Consider the following 18,459-nt stretch of genomic DNA (forward strand, 5'->3'; position numbering starts at 1 on the left):
GTCTGTTTGTGTATCCACCACCGCAGTCAAGATACTGAACAGATACAGCTCCACAAGGGTCCTTCATGTTGCTCTTCTATAGCCACACCCACTTCCCTCCTGAGACCCTCTTCCCTTCCCTAACCCTGGGCAACACAAATCTGTTCCCCTTTTCTAAAATTTTGTCATTTGACATAATATTTTTTATAAACATAATTACACATATATTTCTCTATCACATATACTTTTTTCAAAGTTTTCTTGCATCGTTATGACATTTCTGCAAGGTAGCCAGGGAAGGCTTCCTTATTTCTGGCCATTAAACAAATTCAGAGATGTTAAATTACTTTTAATGATCATCACATGTTTAGCAGTTCATCTAGAATTGGGAGCTGAGTCTGATAATTCAGTCCCAGATCTTTTCTCCCTGACCAGACTGCCTCTTCATCTGGGAGGATCCAGTTGTTACAATCCAGAGACTCTAGAACAAGAAAAAAAGTAGAAGGTAAGGACATGATGGCCTTAACTACCTGAAACAAAAGATGAATGTGTAGAGGTAACAGGACCCACCAGCACTCTAGGCAATTTGCTTCCCTGGTCAGGAGGCTCTCTGACCTCTTACAGCCTAGGTCACAATCAACTATGACCCCAGCTTGCTTTGTTCACAACAAATAAGGAACTGAGGAATGAGTATCAGAGAGAAATTTTGACCTTGATTGCTTTGTCTTGCAGGCAGAATAGGTTCCAGCCTCAGCATTTTCATTAGTGCAGTGTTTTCATTACAATCTCCATTAACTTGTTTGCAGCAATGAGATGGAATTATCCCTCCTACCAGGTCTGCAGCAAGATGCTTGCAGAGGAGCTCTCCTTCCTTTGAGCAGTAAAGACATTTCAGTGTTCAGTCCAGTGGGCAGATGAGGGCAGCCTCTAAATGCCGTGGATATGGGCCTGGGTGGCGGGTGGGGGGTCTTGCCCTTTGGCACTTTGCTTGGGAGGTAGAGAACAGCTAGGGTTTGAGCTCTAACCCAGGAGAGGTAGGTCCCAGCAAGGACAAGACTTCCTTAACCTTAGTTCCTTATGCCTATATCAGTTCTTCTCCAACAAAGTTTCACTTTGAGAAGAAGCTGGCACATGGTTAAAATGCACTTACTCAGTTGGGGGAAAAGAATGTTCTTCCAGTTCTATACCCCACAGGGCCTCCTGCTCCTCCTAAGCACCTGTCATCAGAGGATATGAAGATGAATCCCCCTTCAGCCCCCACACCTCAATGAGATGTCAAGTACTCTCCCTCCCACCTGAATAGGTAGCAGGAGCAGCAGGCTGTGTTGCAGGTTGAGAAAGTCAGAAGTTAACTTGAGCTGAGTTTGCAGCTCTGGAGAGATTGAGGAGCAGGCTTTTCTCTTGTCACTTTGGAAGGAGAGGATTAGGAGGCCTCCCCTTTAAATAGTATTCCTGTAGGAGGTTGATCACATCCATCCGTCACTATTGCCAAAATGTCAGTTTTGGTTTCTATCAAACTCAAAGCTTGTTGGAAGGGATTGTGGGTTTAGGTGAGTGATGAGGCACCATCTCCAAGGGGCAGGGGTATTTTGGAAGCTGAAATGGAGAGGAATGAGGTTGGGCAGAAGCAGCCTGGGAAAGGTAGGGGCAGAGGACAAGAGAAAAACACAGGGAGAGAAGAATAGCCAGTCTTTTGAGTCTGTGAATGGAATAGACATGCCCTGTCCAGAAGGGAGGGTAAGAGAAAAATGGGATTAGATTGCAACAAGAGGAACAAGGTTGAGGTTAAGTACCAGGACTGGTGACTAGAGAAGAGAAAGAGAGCCACAGAGCGAAAAAGCACTAGAAAAAGGCCGGGAGACTTGGCCCACGCTTGGTTGTTTACTGTGTGGGACCACATACTTTTTCTGGGCTTAACTTTCCCATTTGTTAAATAAAGTGAGTTGGACTAGAGTGAAGTCTAAAATCTCTTTTACAAATAACTATTGGGGGGTATGATTTTTTGTTTGTTTGTTTGTTTTGTTACAGTGGGTTAGGAGATAGGGGTCTGAGAGAGTAGGGGTGGGATATACCACTCTGTCAACACAAAATGTTGAGAGTTTCTTCTGGAAGTACATCTCCCCTCCTGCCTCTTTCCCACTTCTTCTAGTTAAAAAATCTGCCTAATTTGGAAATCTCTTTAGCTCTAATCCTAATTTTAAAATTAGAGATCTTTAGCTCTCTCTAATCCTAATTTGTCATTCTTTTGTAGTTTCCAGCCCATTCTTTTTCAATTGATAAGGGAGGTGATCACTCTCAAATTTTGAGAATTGTATTGTGTAGGAGTCTGACAGGGGTCTCAGATAGAGCTATGTCTTGGCTGGGACTCTGCCTGGCAAGGAGGGGGGAGGGGACATGCGCTGAAGTGAGCTGGACAGAGAGCTGAAAGTCCCAGTATTCTTTCCGATTTTTCTGTCTCTGATTCTGCCATCTCCTTCTGAGCTGGTTCTGCTGATACTTCTGTCCTGCCAGATCTGAAGGCCTGGCCTAACTTAAATGCCTAAAAGGCAATTCTTTAATGTTGGGAGTCTTCACTCTGCCACTTCACTCTTTTCCCCCCACTCCATTGCCTGGGAAGGGGGGGAGCCTCCACTGATATTTAGAATGGAGTAAATAAATACCTTCTCCAACCTCTAGAGTTCTTGGAATTGAAACTCACATTCTGGGATCCTGGATTGATTAGTGAATACATCTCCACTTTCTGTTTACTTAGGATTTTCCCCAACACCAAGGCAGGTGTTATTAAGGAGAACAATTCTAAAGAATGCTGAGGTGGTTCCTACCAGAGTCCAGGGTAGGGTTCAATCTGATGGAAGAGGCTTTGCCCTGTTAGAAAGTTTTCAGTTCAAATTCCAGATCATTCATTCTACAAATATTTCAAGCAGCTAGGCTGTTTTGTGCCAGGCCCTCAGCCACTAGATTTCTTTCACTGAAGACAGAAAAAAAGAAAATAATTTGGAAAGGCTACAGGAGGGATTGGGATGAGATACTGGAAATGATTTCCTGGCCCTTGTGGCGTTCTAGTTAATCAAAAGAAGATGTGACGCTGCCTGTGGATTCTGGTGGGTTCTCTCTGAAAAGCTTTAAACTTCGGAGAAACTTCCATTGCCAGGAAAAAAGTTAGAGACAGCAGGAGGAAGGCCACAGCGGTGCGGACAAGTCAGGAAGACCAAGCTAACAGAACCGAGGTAAGGAGTGGGACACCATTGCAACTCAGAGCAGACCTTGAACTTTTCCCTTCAAAGGCAAGAGCGCAAGTGTGAGGGTCTGGTCTGGGGCTGGGTTCTGATGGTTGGTGGTTTCACTCAGCCAGAGTGCCATGACCCCCAGGTGGAGAGAGGTGGACTCCTCCCTCAATCGCTCTTTCTCCCACGGGACGGTCGGCACATGTGAATACACGAAACCACACGTACGTACACAGAAACTCAAAACGCACACCAAGGGAACCCACGCAACACCCACACCAAAGACCTGCCGCCTCCGCCTGCACTGCACTCTACACACGCACTCACACCAACTCGCGCGGGCGCGCACAGCCACTCATCCTGGGCGCCTGGGTGCGTGTGCCCACCCTTGGGCGCTTCTGTCTGTGTGCTCCCCGGGCTTCCAATCGCTCCTCTGGGAGGGGGAGGAGTGCCTGCGAGGAGTGAGAGAGGAGCGGGCAGGCAGAGGAGAAGGGAAGGGTGGCAGGGGGAGGGGAAGCCGGCCGGGGGAGGAGGAGAGACAGAGGAGGCGGCGGCGGCGGCGGCGGCGGCGGCGCGGAGAGCTTGGACTGGGAGGCCAAAGCTCGGCTGGGCAGCGGGAGAGGAGGAGCCGCAGGAACTGCAGCTCTGCCAGCTTGGGCCGAGCCTAGAGACACCGGCTTGGCTGGTCCACGCCAGCCGCAGGTGGGAAGGGGAGTGAGGGTCTTCCGGTTAGGATCTGAGGCTAAGCCGCAGTGCTGTCTCCTCCATAGGCAGAGATTGAGCATGGAGCTGTCCCCTCGCAGCCCTCCCGAAATGCTGGAGTCGGATTGCTCGTCGCCCCTGGAGCTGAAGTCAGCCCCCAGCAAGAAGATGTGGATTAAGCTTCGGTCGCTGTGAGTCCCCGGCCCGGAGTGGGTGGAGGGGATCTTAGGGAGCCTGGAAACGGGCAGGGGGCGGGTAACTGGAGTCGAGCTGGTGGATTCTCTCCCGCACACATGTTGGCAAGTGCGAGGGAATAAGCTGCTCTGACACGAGTGGCCAGGCCACATGTGCAAGGCATGTGCGGAACGAGCTGGCTGGTTTAGAGTAGGTTTTAAGAGTTACAAAGCTGACAATGCGCCTGTGGACCACCCGGTGACACGCAGCATGGAGAGGAGGCACAGGATGTGCGGTGCAGTGTGGCGGGGCTGCAGACGGACAGCACGGACAGCATTCAGGAGGCGCCAGGCTGACTCACACGTATGCATGTGCAGTGTTGTGCAGATGTGAGACACATCACGTGTGTGTGCATGAGTGTCTGTGGGTCACAGAGGTGTTTGTAGAATGATTGCACACAACTGCCAATGTAGTGCATGGGGATACTTGTGCTGACCTGTGGGTCATATATATCTCTGATGGGGTTGATGGTTTCTGCCTCCTGCATCCTACATGGGCTAGGGGGAGCCCCGTACCTGAGCTGCTCATCTCTCTTGGAGCCTGGAACCCCACTTTGCATATTAATGATAGGGAACCCTCCTGGGATCTGGAGAACTGGTGAAACTTCTACCTGGGAGCTGGGTGGTGAAGAATGATTGATAGGGGCAAGAGAACTGTCAAAGGCTTTCTGTTGTATAGGTTCTCCCAAGGGTCTCCAAGCACATTTAGGCATCTTTTCTTATTGTTGCAGGTTGAGGGCATGTGAGGAGGAATAATGAGGAGAGGCATCCCATACTCCAGTTCCAAGGGAGGAAAGGAACTTTTCTTCCTGCTCCTTAGGGATCTGGTCAAAGCCATGCACCTTGTTTATCTCCCAGTCAGCTGCCAGCAGTAACCTCTGCAGTCCGTTGATTCTTAAGCAGAGAACTAGGGAAGGTGCTCCTCTTCCTGATATGACTCCTCATGGAGCCAGGAAAGAGGAAATACAGGAAACATCGCCCCTAAACCCAGTTCCTCTCCAGTATCCTCACTAGTGAGCACTGAAGCTTTCCATTTCTAGGCTCTGGCAGAGAGTGATGGGGTAGGAGATGGATAGATGCATATGATTGTGTTGTTTTTATCACCTGCAGTGACAAGATGATGCCTTTTTACTGGGTGGGTGGGTCTGATTTATGTACTAGCTGCTTAGAGAGGCCTGAGGGAGTACTGAGGCATAGTGGCAACAAGGCTTGGAATCCAAATATGCTTTGCAGTTCATCCTCTTTGCTGCCTCCAGCCAATGCAATTTGCAGGCTCTCTGAGTGCAACCTTGGAATGAGTTCTGGAATGGAGAAGTAGAAAACTGTATGGAATTGATTTTTGTTGGGAAGAGCACTGGTTGGTTGATTCTTGATAGAAAACTGATGCTCTGTTAATGGTAACTAAGCTGGGAAGAGGGGCAGGTAAGGAAGTAGTTGAAAGTCAAAGAAGGGGCCTATAAATGGGAGAATTCAGGGTGTCCTGGGATGACTCCCCCATAGCTCTAGTGGTCATCATATACTCCCCTGCCTCTATTCCAGGTAACAGGTCCTACGAAAGGACAGGTTTTACCCTCTCCCACACCTTTCTAACTAAAAGTCTTTCCTGGAAGCAAATTGCTCTTTCTTCCTTTGGTGTGAGAAGTTCTCAGTGGTGAGAGAGGAGAATCCTCAGAGGAGATGTGGAAACCTGGGGAAAGAAGGGAGCAGAGGCGGCTACCCTTACAAAGGGTGCTAGCTGACATGTCCTTACATGAGATGATGGCGGCCAAGGATCACTAATATTATTGATTAGATTATTCTGGTCTTCATTCATTCACTTTAGCAATCTGGACCTTAAGAGTGTTGCACACAACTGCCAATGTAGTGCATGGGGATACTTGTGCTGACCTGTGGGTCATATATATCTCTGATGGGGTTGATGGTTTCTGCCTCCTGCATCCTACATGGGCTAGGGGGAGCCCCATACCTGAGCTGCTCATCTCTCTTGGAGCCTGGAACCCCACTTTGCATTTTAATGATAGGGAACCCTCCTGGGATCTGGAGAACTGGTGGAACTTCTACCTGGGAGCTGGGTGGTGAAGAATGATCGACAGGGGCAAGATATATGTAATAACTGATCCAAAGAAAGTTCCATCTCCTCACTGCTAACCACCCAGCTTGATTCCCAATCTCACTTTCTCAAAGCAGAGAAAGATCTCTCAGTATCAAGGGAGATCCTAAGTTGATGGCTTACTGGATTTGCCTTGTTTGAATACTGGGGAGGGTTTGCCTATCAGATGAAGGGAAATAAAAGGACTTAAGACTTTTGTTGGGTAAGAGAGAGAAACTCCCTAACTCTCAGGGTTGAGTGGTTTCTGAAGAGGTGAACAGAAAAGGCCTTCTCTCCTTTACATGGAAATTGAATACTCCTTTCTCCAAACCCCAGACACTACCTGGTCCAAAGTGGGCTTGGGTGGGAAGGGGTTGTTTAGTCTGGAAATGAGGGGAGATATAATTACTAGAGGACTGGGTACTGAATAGATATGAAAGCAGATGGAGTGTATATATAATAAATATATAAGGGCCTTGATTCCCCTACTCAAAACGTATTCCATATCCATTACCCCCTCCCCCATACTCTTATAATTTCTAGGACATCTAGACTCTTCAGGGAGGCCAGGCCTGATGTTTTTGTCTCTCACTAAAGAGCTGTATAGTATAATTGTGCAGGGCAGTTTCTTTTTGGGAAGGGCATCCAGGAATTCTGTTTCCCACACTAGGACTCTGCCAAAGATAAATTCAGACTCTGGAGCATATGAGCTGGAGAGTCTCTAACTGTGGGACTCACCTCTACTTAGCAGGCTTAGCAGGAAATTTTTCCTAACTAAGCAGACTCCAGCTGGGACACGAGAGAGGCTGGGGCAAGCAGTCTGGAGACGATGGGCTGACCAGGATGACTTCCTGTATCTCTCACCCAAAGATGAAGGTTTGGACTTACCTGCTGCACTTCTCTGAGACCAGGGGGTTTTCAGGAGTGGGGAGGAGGGTCAGGAGTAGTAACAGGGGTTTTCTGTGTCTTTTGGGAATCAAGAAAAACTATGAACAGAAACTGATTTGCTATCCTTAGCTCATTCATTCATTCAACAATTATTAATTGTCCCCTGTGGGCCACATGATGTGCTGGGTGTTGGGAACACAATGCTGGACAAAATGAATATAGTTCCTGCTCCTATGGAGCTTATAATTTGGTTCAACTCCATCAAGTAGGGTGGAGAGTGGAGGAAGCACCTGTTCCTCATTTTGATACACCCACCCAAGTGGTAAAATTCTACCACTCTGGTTTTGGCTAAATCTTTTCCTTTAGGGGTTACACACAAAAGCATATATATATATATGTGTGTGTGTGTGTGTGTGTGTGTGTGTGTGTGTGTGTATGTATATATATACAAGTTCTCTCTCTGCCAGGATAGTACAAGCATCACTCCCTTCTCTCTGCTCCAGTTTATCCTTGAATCTTTTGGATGGTATAAACACCATCTCTTTCTCTTCTTCTTTCTCCACATGGTACACACTCGGGACTCTCAAGGTCTAGGCTCAATGTCCTAAGTTGTGATTCAAGGTCATTACAGCTGAGCCGGAGCAAGGTTAGTTGAAGATTATTTTTGCCCATCTTTGTTTCCTCAGAGTCTAGTGTAGTACCTGAAACATAATAGGACTCAAAAGAATGAACAAATGATTTAATGATTATATGAGTATGTGTCCCAGAGCCCAGTACTGACTCTAATTCTGTGGTGCGTGTGTTCCTGCATGCAGAAGGGGGAATAGAAATGGGGGTGGAAGAAAGGGAGATGTTGTTGTTTTTTGAGAAGGTGATGTTTAAAAGGTATGGGGCTTGAGTACCTCAGAACAGAGCCTGGGACTGAAGGAGTTACAGAGAGGATACATAAACAACATTGTCTGTATGTGTGAAAGAGATGTATCAGCATGATTGTGAATGCCTGACATGTATACGTATGTGTCTGGGTAAAGGTTGAAGTACATTCTGGGGACAGTTTGTAGAGTCAGAGCTCTATAACGATGTCTCTGTTTTTATGTTTATAAATGGCATACATAATCATAAATATGATGGGAAGGTATTTGGGTATGTTGAATACCTGAAATTGTTCTAAGTATGAATGAGACGTATAAGCGTATGTGAGTATGTATGTCAGTAATGGGATAAGATGATGTGTGATTTTGTGTGTGTGTTTGTGACAGTCATGTTTTTGACAATCCTGAGAAAGATCAAATGGGCAGGAGGAGGAAGCTGAGGGGCCATACTGGGTGTCTCACTGATTTATTCTACCTTTTGTGTATGCCTCATGAGTGTTCTTCTGTGACTCTTACCTGTTTTGCAAACTATGCTGCTGGCCTCCTTTCTCCGCATATGGCTGTGGAGCAGCTGTGAAGATTGCAGGGTATACTGTGGCTCCCTGGACCTCTGGAGAAAAAGGAGCATTCTGTCTCTTAGGCCTTGGAGAGGATGATTTTTAGTCCCTTCCTCCTTAGATCAGCCCTTCCTCCTTTATTTCTAATCATAGCAAAGGGACTGGCTCTCTGTCCTTGGGTTTATACCCCACTCTCCCATCAGAAGGCTTTCATCTCTCTATTTCTCCCACCAGCTTTGTCTTGAGTGAGGCATTCCAGATGGCAGAGGGTGGGAAATTTCTACAGTAAGCTGAGGGGAGGTGCAAAGATAGGGGAAATCAAATTCATGCCAAAGGAAGAACTCCATAACCCTCTGGTCAGATTAGGTGCTGGAGGGAATCAGGCAGGCAGGTAGTGGTCTCAGACTATCATTGTGAACATAGGAGACTAGAGCTGGTGTACATGTTTTCACTCTGCATGATCTTAAAGTCAGATAGTCTCTCTGAAGCTCAATTCTTCATTTGTTATCATCCATATGAAAGTGGCCTTTAGATGATACAGTCTGGAGTTCTTTCAGCATGGGAGAGCTATGCAAAAAACCAGGGGAATAGGAATGAATGGGTGACCACTGGCTTGGATGGGGAAAAAATAAAAGAGTCAAGAAGCAAGAATGTAAATTACTTAGTAGGTTTGAGTCTCAGTGTCTGGGACATGATTTGGAAGTCTTGTTGATGAATGATTGTCTGGGGCTGGTGAGGCAGGTGTCTGAGCTTAGAGAATAGAAGGCTGGGTGGGGCTGATTTAAAAAAAGTGTGGGTCACTGAAGTCAAAAGAAAGAGAGGGTCTTACTTCTTATCATCTTCTTTTCCAAGTGGAAAAACTAGAAGTGGATGGAACAATTGTAGTTCTAAGACAGGATGGGTGTGGGGAGCCCAGGGGCTGTCACTGGTGAGTTGTGTGAGCTTTGGAAGAATTTTCATGGGGCATTTTTCCTTTGTCAGTAGGCTTGGGTGATACAACCCAAGGTATGATACAACCTATGATACAACCAGGTATGCCACATCCTATTTTAGAGAATCTCTTAAGTCCCTTAGAACCCAAATATCATTCTGCCTGCTCAGGAGCCCCAGGAGGCTGGCTGAAAAGACAGGGAGGAGATCCCATGTTTTAGGTTGCATTTATCATCTTTGCCATGTGAAGAAGTAGGCTGGGGATGCTATGAGACTGGAGGCCAGGGAAGAGACCTCGTGGGAGAGGAGGCTGGATGTCCCTTTCCACCACCCACCTGCTGCCCAGGGAGTTCCTGAAGTCAGTGAAGTGAGTGCTTGTTTTCCATCTTGCCCTGTCTTTGGGGTCACTCCATCAAACTGCGATGGAGGAGCTGGAATCTTTTCTTCTCTTAAGTCTTTAAGAAATCATCAAGGGTTTATTTCCAACTTCACTGCTCCCTCTGTTTTCTTTTTCTTTGATTCTTCCTGCATGCTTTCCTCTGTCCCTTCCTTCCTTTGTTCACATCTTTCTCTGGTTCCTCTTTCTCTGCTGAGCTCCACTTTGCTCTCTCTCTGGCCCACTTCCTCTCTTCCTATTCCTTTTGACTCACTCTCACTCTCCCCTTCAGTGCTCCTACTCCTCCCTCCCCTTGGCTAGAAGTCAGAAAACTCCTGGGGCTCCCCCTTCACCCAGGTGTTGTGATGACAGTGCAGGGTGTTTGCTGAAGGAAACCTTTGGGACCATCTTTGGAGTTCAGCCTCAACCCCTATAGTCTGCATGGCCTTTCTTTTGCCTTCTCAGTGACCTCATCCTCCCAGCGCTTCTAGGGGGAAAGCAAGTAATTACCTTAAGATCTCGGGGGTGGGGGTTGGGGTGGTGGTGGTGTGGGGACATCTCCTGACCAGGCGGTGGTGCAGTGGATAGAATGTTGGCCTGGGATACTGAGGATCCAGGTTCGAAACCCTGAGGTTGCCTGCTTGAGCACAGACTCATCTAGCTTGAGCACGGACTCACCAGTTTGAGCGTGGGGTCACTGGTTTGAGCATGGGATCATAGACATGACTGCATGGTGGCTGGCTTGAAGCCCAAGTTCACTGGCTTGAGCAAGGGGTCAGTGGCTTGGCTGTAGGCCCCCCCCCTGCCCTGGTCAAGGCAGATAGGAGAAAGCAATCAGTGAACAACTAAAGTGCTGCAATGAAGAATTGATGCTTTTCATCTCTCTCCCTTTCTGTCTATCCCCCCCTCTCTAAAATAAATAAATAAATAAATCATCTCAGGGGGCTGGTTTTTCTCAGGTATGGAAGTTAAGTAGCTATTTTCCAACTCTCTTCAGGACAGCAACAGAAAAAGAGAGGCAAAACCAGGCAGCAGGTGAGGTGCAGGTGAGACAACCAGGAGACTGGGAGTTGTTAGATAATGAGGTTGTCTCCTAAGGCAGGAAAACTTCATGGTCTGGGAGAAGTGGGAGAGAATGCTAGGAGTACTGAGTGGGGCAAAGATGGGGATTGAGGGGGAAGAAAGGCTACTGATATTGGGAAGGAGAAAACCAAGATGTTATCTATTCAGTGCAGGGAGGCTCCCGGTGCCAGTGCTCTTGCCCCTCTGTCTCTAGTGTACCCCACCCCCAGTGCCTGCGGTGCTCCTCTCCCCTCAGCTCCGGCTGCCCCTATGGTGCTCATTCCTGTCCGGGAAGGAAACATCATGTTAGCCTGCTACTTCTGCATCCCGGACCTGGCAGAAATCCACTGAGGGAGTGGGAGATGCAGGATTGGTGAGAAAAGGGCCAGGGTATATCCAGGGGGGAGTCCTGGGAGCATGGACTGGGAGAAGAGCTAGAAATGGGGTTCCAGTGCTGCTGCTGTTGGATACAGCCAGGCTACCAGGTCAGTTGATTCCACAGCTGCAATAAGAGGTCAGATTTGCAAATAATTTTGGTGGCTGCAGTGGAGTGATTAGGCTGCCAGCTGGTGTTGGCACCATTTAGGTTGAGAAGGGAGCTTGGCTTTGAGGGGGCTTAGTGATTTTCTGGCAGGCAGGACATGGGGGCTAGAGAAGCTTCCTGTTTCATTCTAATTCCTTTGTTTCCTTGCTCCCCTGTTGATCAGCTCTTGCATATCTAACTTGGCACCATCTCCTAGTTCTCTCCTTTATGCCCACCTTCTTTGGAAACTTCTGGGGCCTGGATTGAATGAGCACACATGCCAACAGTGTTGCCAAGCTTCCTAAACTTGGACTGTCTCTCTACCAAGCAGCAGCTTTAGGAATTCCAATCTGAAAGAAATAAAAGAAATAAAATTGTACCAGACTCACTCCCATAGACTTCTCCATCCCGCCTCTTCTTTTTGTTTTTCTTTGAAATGCTAAAAAAAATTACTATTGTTTTGATCGCAGCAAGATGGATTAAAGATAGACATGCAGGAGAACTTCCTGGACAGTTCATGGATGTTAGAATGTGACTTTTCTAGGACAAAGAAGAAAGCCATTCTCCTCCTTTAAGAATCAGGTTAGGGATGAGTCAGGGGAAGCACTGATGAACTTGAACCCAGGATGAATCAAGACCCAGACAGTCTACTTCCATAGTGTCTCCAAGCCAGGCACTGCATCTGAGAAGTATAAAGTGTTACAGAGGAGGAAACTGATGCCCAGGATAGTTGGTAAGGTGAGGGGCAGGGCTGGAACCAGAAATTCCAATTTAGTGCTGTTCCTGTCACACTTGCAGTCAGTTCCTTGCCAAGTTTCCAACTCACGTTCCCATTCCAGCTGCCTTTAACATCTGTTAGGTCCCCTGGAAACTGGGCTTCTGCTGGCAACATCTGGGATGTGGTTTGGAGGGCCAGTGGGGTCCATGTGGAGGTGGTTAATGAACAGAATTAAATAGTGCAGGGAGGGAGAAGAGGGGTGGACAACAACCAGAGAAAGAATTCTTCTGGACTGGGTCCTGGGTGCCTTTTCTCTGACTCACCTTCCTCTGACTTTCTTGATCACCCTTCCCAGTTTCTTCTTCTCTCAAGAAGAGACTCATTTGTGTGCTGGGCTGGGAGCTGGGATATGGGGTCCTTATTAGTCTGGACCAAGGCTCACGCTGCTTAGATTACCCGCCTCCTCATCTGACCTGAGCTGTGCAGGGCTGTTGGAAGGAACACCTGCTTCTGGTCCGGAGGCAGAGGGAGTCTCCTCTTCAGACACTGGCAGGAGGTGAGCTGACATTTTTCCATCTTCTTTGTGTTTCTCAGACTCTCTTCTGCAGCACCTTTCAAATTTCTCTTCCTTCCTTCCCTGACCCCTTAGTACCTTCTGCTCCTCTCCCTCAACTCCCTTCTCTCACCTGGTTTCTGCCCTTCCCCCACTAACCCCCAGACTTCCATAGGCTTTGCCTTATTATCCCACCACCCTTTTTCCACCCAGCTTCTCAGGCTAGTGCTTACAGATCGCTGCCATGTCAACCTGAAGCCTGCCACCTCCCAGGATGGCACCCCAGCTCTGCCACTAGGGGGCTATTTTTATCTCCGGCGCCACCTCCGCCACTGTGCCCAGCCAGCTGTAAGAACTGTGGCTGCTTGAGTAGCAATAGGAAGCCAGGGGAGTGAGGGAGCACCAGCACTTGGATAAGGTGGAGATCTGGTTGTTCTTGGCTTCTGGAGTTCCATGCTCTGCATGTTCCCCAGCTTCTGCTTCCACTGCCTCCTGGCCCATGTTCAGTAGGGAGCTAGGGAGAGGTCCCAGACATCTGGAGTGGTGGTAGCAGGGCTTTCCCACATCAGGGGTCCTGGGTACAGGAGTGGGCCTAGGGGACTTTATTCATGGAGGACTCTTAACTAACATTTGCTGAATTAACTTAAAGGATTGGACTAAATAATCTTTTTTTTTTTTTTTTTTTTTTTCATTTTTCTGAAGCTGGAAACAGGGAGAGACAGTCAGACAGACTCCCGCATGCGCCCGACCGGGATCCACCCGGCACGCCCACCAGGGGGCGATGCTCTGCCCACCAGGGGGCGATGCTCTGCCCATCCTGGGCGTCGCCATGTTGCGACCAGAGCCACTCTAGCGCCTGAGGCAGAGACCACAGAGCCATCCCCAGCGCCCGGGCCATCTTTGCTCCAATGGAGCCTTGGCTGCGGGAGGGGAAGAGAGAGACAGAGAGGAAAGTGCGGCGGAGGGGTGGAGAAGCAAATGGGCGCTTCTCCTGTGTGCCCTGGCCGGGAATCGAACCCGGGTCCTCCGCACGCTAGGCCGACGCTCTACCGCTGAGCCAACTGGCCAGGGCTTGGACTAAATAATCTTTTACATTCATGCATTACTTTATAGTTTCCCAGATGCTCTTCGATGAACTCATTTGATCCCTGTGAGAATTCTATGAAGCATGTACTATTTACCCATCTTACAGACAAGGAAGCTGGAGCTCAGAGTGTGTTGCCCAAGGTCATACATAGTGATAAAATCTAGGCAAAAAGCTCCTGATTTTAATAAATGTCCTCTTTCTATTGGGTTTAGAGAATTTCCTTGGTTTTTCAATTTCTGAGATTTTGAAGCCTCAAGATGAGCCACTTAATCTCTCCCCCCAGAACCCCCATACCCTACCTCCAGCCCTCCCCAACTTCTCCACCCCTCCCTTACACCCCTCTTCTCTGACAGAGGCAGTGTCTCCCATCCTTTGTCCATTCTATTGCATCTCCTATCCTTCAGTGCAGGTGGGCAAAGCTGAGGACGGTTTGGGTGGGACGCATTATTGTTGGGCTCCTTGCTATTTTAAAACTGAATTTAAGGGCTAAAGGAAAATTCATGCTGATCTCTTTGCAGTAGTCATCACATCTATCACCTGCCTACCACCCAGGGGACATTCTCCGTGGCTTGGACAGAGGTAGAATGTGGCGTGTGTATATATATGTGGGTGAGTGGATATATGTAAAAAAAAATTTTTCACCAGGAAGGGATGGTTGGTTACTGATATCCTTCTTTATTAGGAATAGTTAATAATATATCCTATAAATAATAATAGGCTGAGATGAGTGATACAGCATGTATGAATATGGGGGTTAGGTGGTAAACAGTCATTTGTCCAACCAGCTTTGGTTCTACCAAGCAAGAGAGGAGAGGGATGGATATCCTCTTCAGAGCTTTTCTAGTCTAAGAAATCTCTATCTTTCAGTAAGAAGCTTGAGGTTAGTGCCTACTTGGCTAGGGTAGCAGGGCCTCAAGTAAAGGCCTGGAGTCAGGGGAGGGAGGGGAGCTGGCCTGATTTGGTGTTTGTTGCTATACCAGGTTGTGTGCAGCTGCTCCCACTCCCATCTCCATCTCTAATCCTCCAAGCAGACATGTCTGCAGACCAGGCCAAATGACTTGTCCCTCATCTGTTGGGTGGCAGTTCTTTGGGTCTAGTCCTTTCTTTTTAAAAACACTAAGAAGTGTGTGTGTGTGTGTGTGTGTGTGTGTGTGTGTGTGTGTTGGAGGGGGGAACAGGGAGAATGAGATGGACCCAGAGAGTGTGAGTTTCAATTTTTCCAAGCTCTGAAGCAGCTTTGCATCATGGCTACCAGGAGTTCACTAGAAAACGACTTGTAGATATTTAACCTCTATTCCTTTCCTTGCTGTGGAAGCCCACTTGCATTTGTCCCAGTACTCAGTGGAGCTGAGAAACAGCAGGTTCCAAAATTTCATTTGTTTATAGTCTTTCAAGGTTTTGGCACAGTGACAAGGTATATGAATTTCTCCCTGCTTTTGGGGAATGGAGGGGGGGGGGTAGATTTCCTGTCATAAAATCCTGGCTCTTGGCCTGTTTCTTTTCTTTTCCCTTTTTTCTGTCATACTAACCCCCATTACTCCTCTGTCTTCATTTCCACATTACACCTGCCCTAGACCCTAGATTAAGGCAATTGTAGCAGCGCAGAACTCTCTTCCCTGGATGTGCTGGGCTTCACCCGCTGCTTATTCTTAGCCACGCCCAGCCCTTCAGCAGACCAATCGCAGCCCCAATGCACTTGTATTGGTGACGTCATCTCTTAGCCAATCCGAACTCGGGCTGGGCTGTATGCGCACTTCCATCTCGCGGTCTCCTCCCCAACCTGAGCTAGAGCAAAGCCTGGAGACCGAAGAGGGAGTCGCGGACCCTAGGCCTCTCCTTGGCCATCTGTCACTTCTTTTCTCCCTTTCCAGTTAATTCACACTTAGCCTCCAATCCCCGTTTTACAGATGAGAAAACTGGGGTGGGAGTGTTAATATAACTTGCCCAGCCTCTTGGTTTCTGTGAACAAGTCCTCCTGATTTTCATTCATGCGTGGGGGTGGGGACGGGGGCTTCCCTCCTCATAAAGGTCACTGGGTAAGGATCCCCTGATCCCTAGCTTCAGCAAGCCCTTCCCCTGTAGTTTCTAATTCTCTTCCTGTTTTGCTTCCATTCTTTCAGGCGGGTTAAAGCTCATTTTGAAGACTGGCCATAGAAAAAGACCGTGGGAGGGAGCTGAGCCTTGGTCCTTCTGGTGTGCCTTTGCAGGGTCTCTTCCCCTCCCACTACAGACTTTCTCAGTAGGACAGACTCAGGATGGTTCCCTGTCCTTGCACCACTAAGTCTCCTACAAATTCCTTCTCCTCAAAGAGGAGTCCCACCTCCTCAGCAGGGGGTTGGCCTGTGCTATTTCAGTCCCTTCTGGGATTCTTCTGAGAACAGATTCTTGTTTCCAGTCTGATTCAGATGTGAAACTTTTCCCCAGGCCTCTCACCCAGTTGCTGTGGGCTGGGTTTCTGCCTCATCCCTCCCTGCTCCCTCCTTCCAGGCTCCTGTTCTTCTCTCAAAAGTTCTCCATGGTAGGTCACCCAGTTCTGCTAAGACCTGGATGAAGAAATCAGGGGCACAAGAGCAAGTCGTTCCCCTCAGGGGCCCTGGGTTCGGGAGGCAGCATATTGATACTCCAAAGTAGGAAACTGATTCTCATGGCAAGCCCTGTTCCTGTGCATAGGAGCCACCTCCAGGGCCCCATCCTCCGGTAGGCACCAGGGAGGAGGACCGAAGAGGACAGTTTGCTGTGCGTCCACCAGCTGTAATTTGGTGGAGGGGAGGGATCAAGACTTGACATTCCCCACACCCCACAGGGTGTGTGTGTGTGTGTGTGTGTGTGTGTGTGTGTGTGTGTGTGTGTACATGTGTGTGTATTTCTCCACCATTTATGCCATTCAATTTGCCCTTTACCTTCCCCCTTCCTTATCCATCTCCCTTTCCTTTTCATCACTTCTTCTTGACTACAATAGGTGCTTTAGTAAAGTTTCCTCCTTTTCTCTCCTTCTTAACCCCTCGTATCTTTAGGACCTCACATTCCTCTGAAATCTCCTCTTAAGAACACGAAAGGGAAGTAGGATTCTTCTCACAACTCTCAGCCCCCCTGGCTTAAGGCTGCCTGTGCTGAGCCCCCTATTTACAGTGATCTTTTGGGGAGTGTGAGTTCTGAAAGTAGTGGCAGGGATATTTGAAAATCACCAGACTATCAGCCACATGGTAATCCAAAGAAATGAACTGGTGGCGTCTGAGGAAGGTGAGCTCTTCTGGGGTGTTGGGATCATTGCCGTCTGGAACCTGCCCTTCCAGCTGGCTGCCCAGTGTTGGAAGACACTGGGGCCTCCCAAGGGTCAGGATCTCAGGTTTTCCCCATGGCACAGGGAGTGAAGATAAAGGATAAAGAAGTAGTGGTGGTGAAACAGGGTTAGTATTGGAGGTGAAAGGAATGCTGGGGAAGCTTCCAGTTCTCTTTAGGTCTGGATGAGGACTGGGCAGCATTGAGCATCCTGTTTTGCAGGTTAAGGGTCTATTCTTTGCAAGATTCTCCAAGGATTAAATCAGAGGGGTGAGTTAAAACTGATGTGGGGTCAGTAGATGAGTGGATTAAAAAAGCTGTGGTACATTTACACACTGGAATACTACACAGTCATAAAAAGAAAGAAATCTTAACCTTTTGTGATAGCATGGATGGACCTGGAGATCATTATGCTAAGTGAAATAGGCCAGTCAAAAAAAAAAACAAGTACTATATGATTTCACTCATATGTGGAATCTAGTGAACAAAATGAACTAACAAGCAAAATAGTAAGACTCATACACAGAGAGCAAGCTGACAGCTCAGGAGGTGGTAGTGTTGGGCAAGGGAGGTGGACGGATAGGGAAAAAAGGACAAAAAAAGAGAAACAATTCACGGACATGGATAATAGTGTGGTGTTTGCCAGGGTGGGGAGGGGAAGAAGAAGGGTATAGGGATGGATAAATAATGATGGACAAAGACTTGACTTGGGAGGGGGATGAGCACACAATATGGTGTACAGAGATGTGTTGTAGAATTGGGCACTGGAAATCTGTCTAGTTATGTTAAACCAAAGTCACCCCAATAAAGTTCAATAGAAAACTGATGTGCATGTGGGGAATAGGATTTCCTGCAGAAGAATGGTGAGGTGAAGACTTTGGTTGGGTCAGGGGAGATCTTAACTCTGAAGGACTGTAAAATCAGAGAGGCCCCTGCTAGGCAAGAAAGTGCCATGTGGGGTTATGTAACTTGAGGAAGGTGAAGTTCAGCACCTGGCTCCTTCCAGCTGCCTAAGTCCAGATTTCCTTCTTGGACTCCTCATTTATCAAATATATTCTTTAATCTTTCTGTCCTTCTCTCCTGTGGTGTCTGGATTGTTGCTGGGTTCAGATTTCAGCAGGAGCTATTAAAGAGCTCCTGGACAAGATCTAGAGGTGGAGGCAGGGGGAACTTGGAGGAACGGGTGTGTTGAAAGCCAGCCCACAATCTCACTCTTCTCCCCATGCTCTCCATTAGAGAGACACCTTGGCTCAGAGATCTCAATTGTGAGCTCTGGCAGATAGTTCCTCACTTAATTAATCTGCCTTCTTTCCCATTTATTTATTTAACGAACATCTACTGAGCACGTATTGTATGTTCTGTACACAGCAGCCAGGATAAACAAATC

At 47.9% G+C, this 18,459-nt stretch overlaps 1 protein-coding gene across 3 annotated transcripts in view; it reads left to right on the plus strand.

Annotated features, from left to right (window-relative positions):
- The first annotated feature begins 3,054 nt into the window (after positions 1–3,054).
- PDE1B (phosphodiesterase 1B) overlaps positions 3,055–18,459 on the plus strand; it is a 31,497-nt gene continuing 16,092 nt past the window's right edge. The window contains exons 1-2 of one of the 3 annotated variants that reach the window (XM_066369691.1): positions 3,055–3,206; positions 3,974–4,096. In XM_066369691.1, the coding sequence (XP_066225788.1) occupies positions 3,987–4,096 (110 nt within the window). In that variant the 5' untranslated portion in view covers positions 3,055–3,206; positions 3,974–3,986. Of the gene's footprint in view, positions 3,207–3,500; positions 3,576–3,791; positions 4,097–18,459 lie in introns of those variants that run through there. The other 2 variants (XM_066369692.1, XM_066369693.1) reach the window with 2 other exon arrangements.

This window comes from Saccopteryx leptura, chromosome 2 (genome assembly GCF_036850995.1).
Source record: "Saccopteryx leptura isolate mSacLep1 chromosome 2, mSacLep1_pri_phased_curated, whole genome shotgun sequence".
Lineage (NCBI taxonomy): Eukaryota > Metazoa > Chordata > Mammalia > Chiroptera > Emballonuridae > Saccopteryx > Saccopteryx leptura.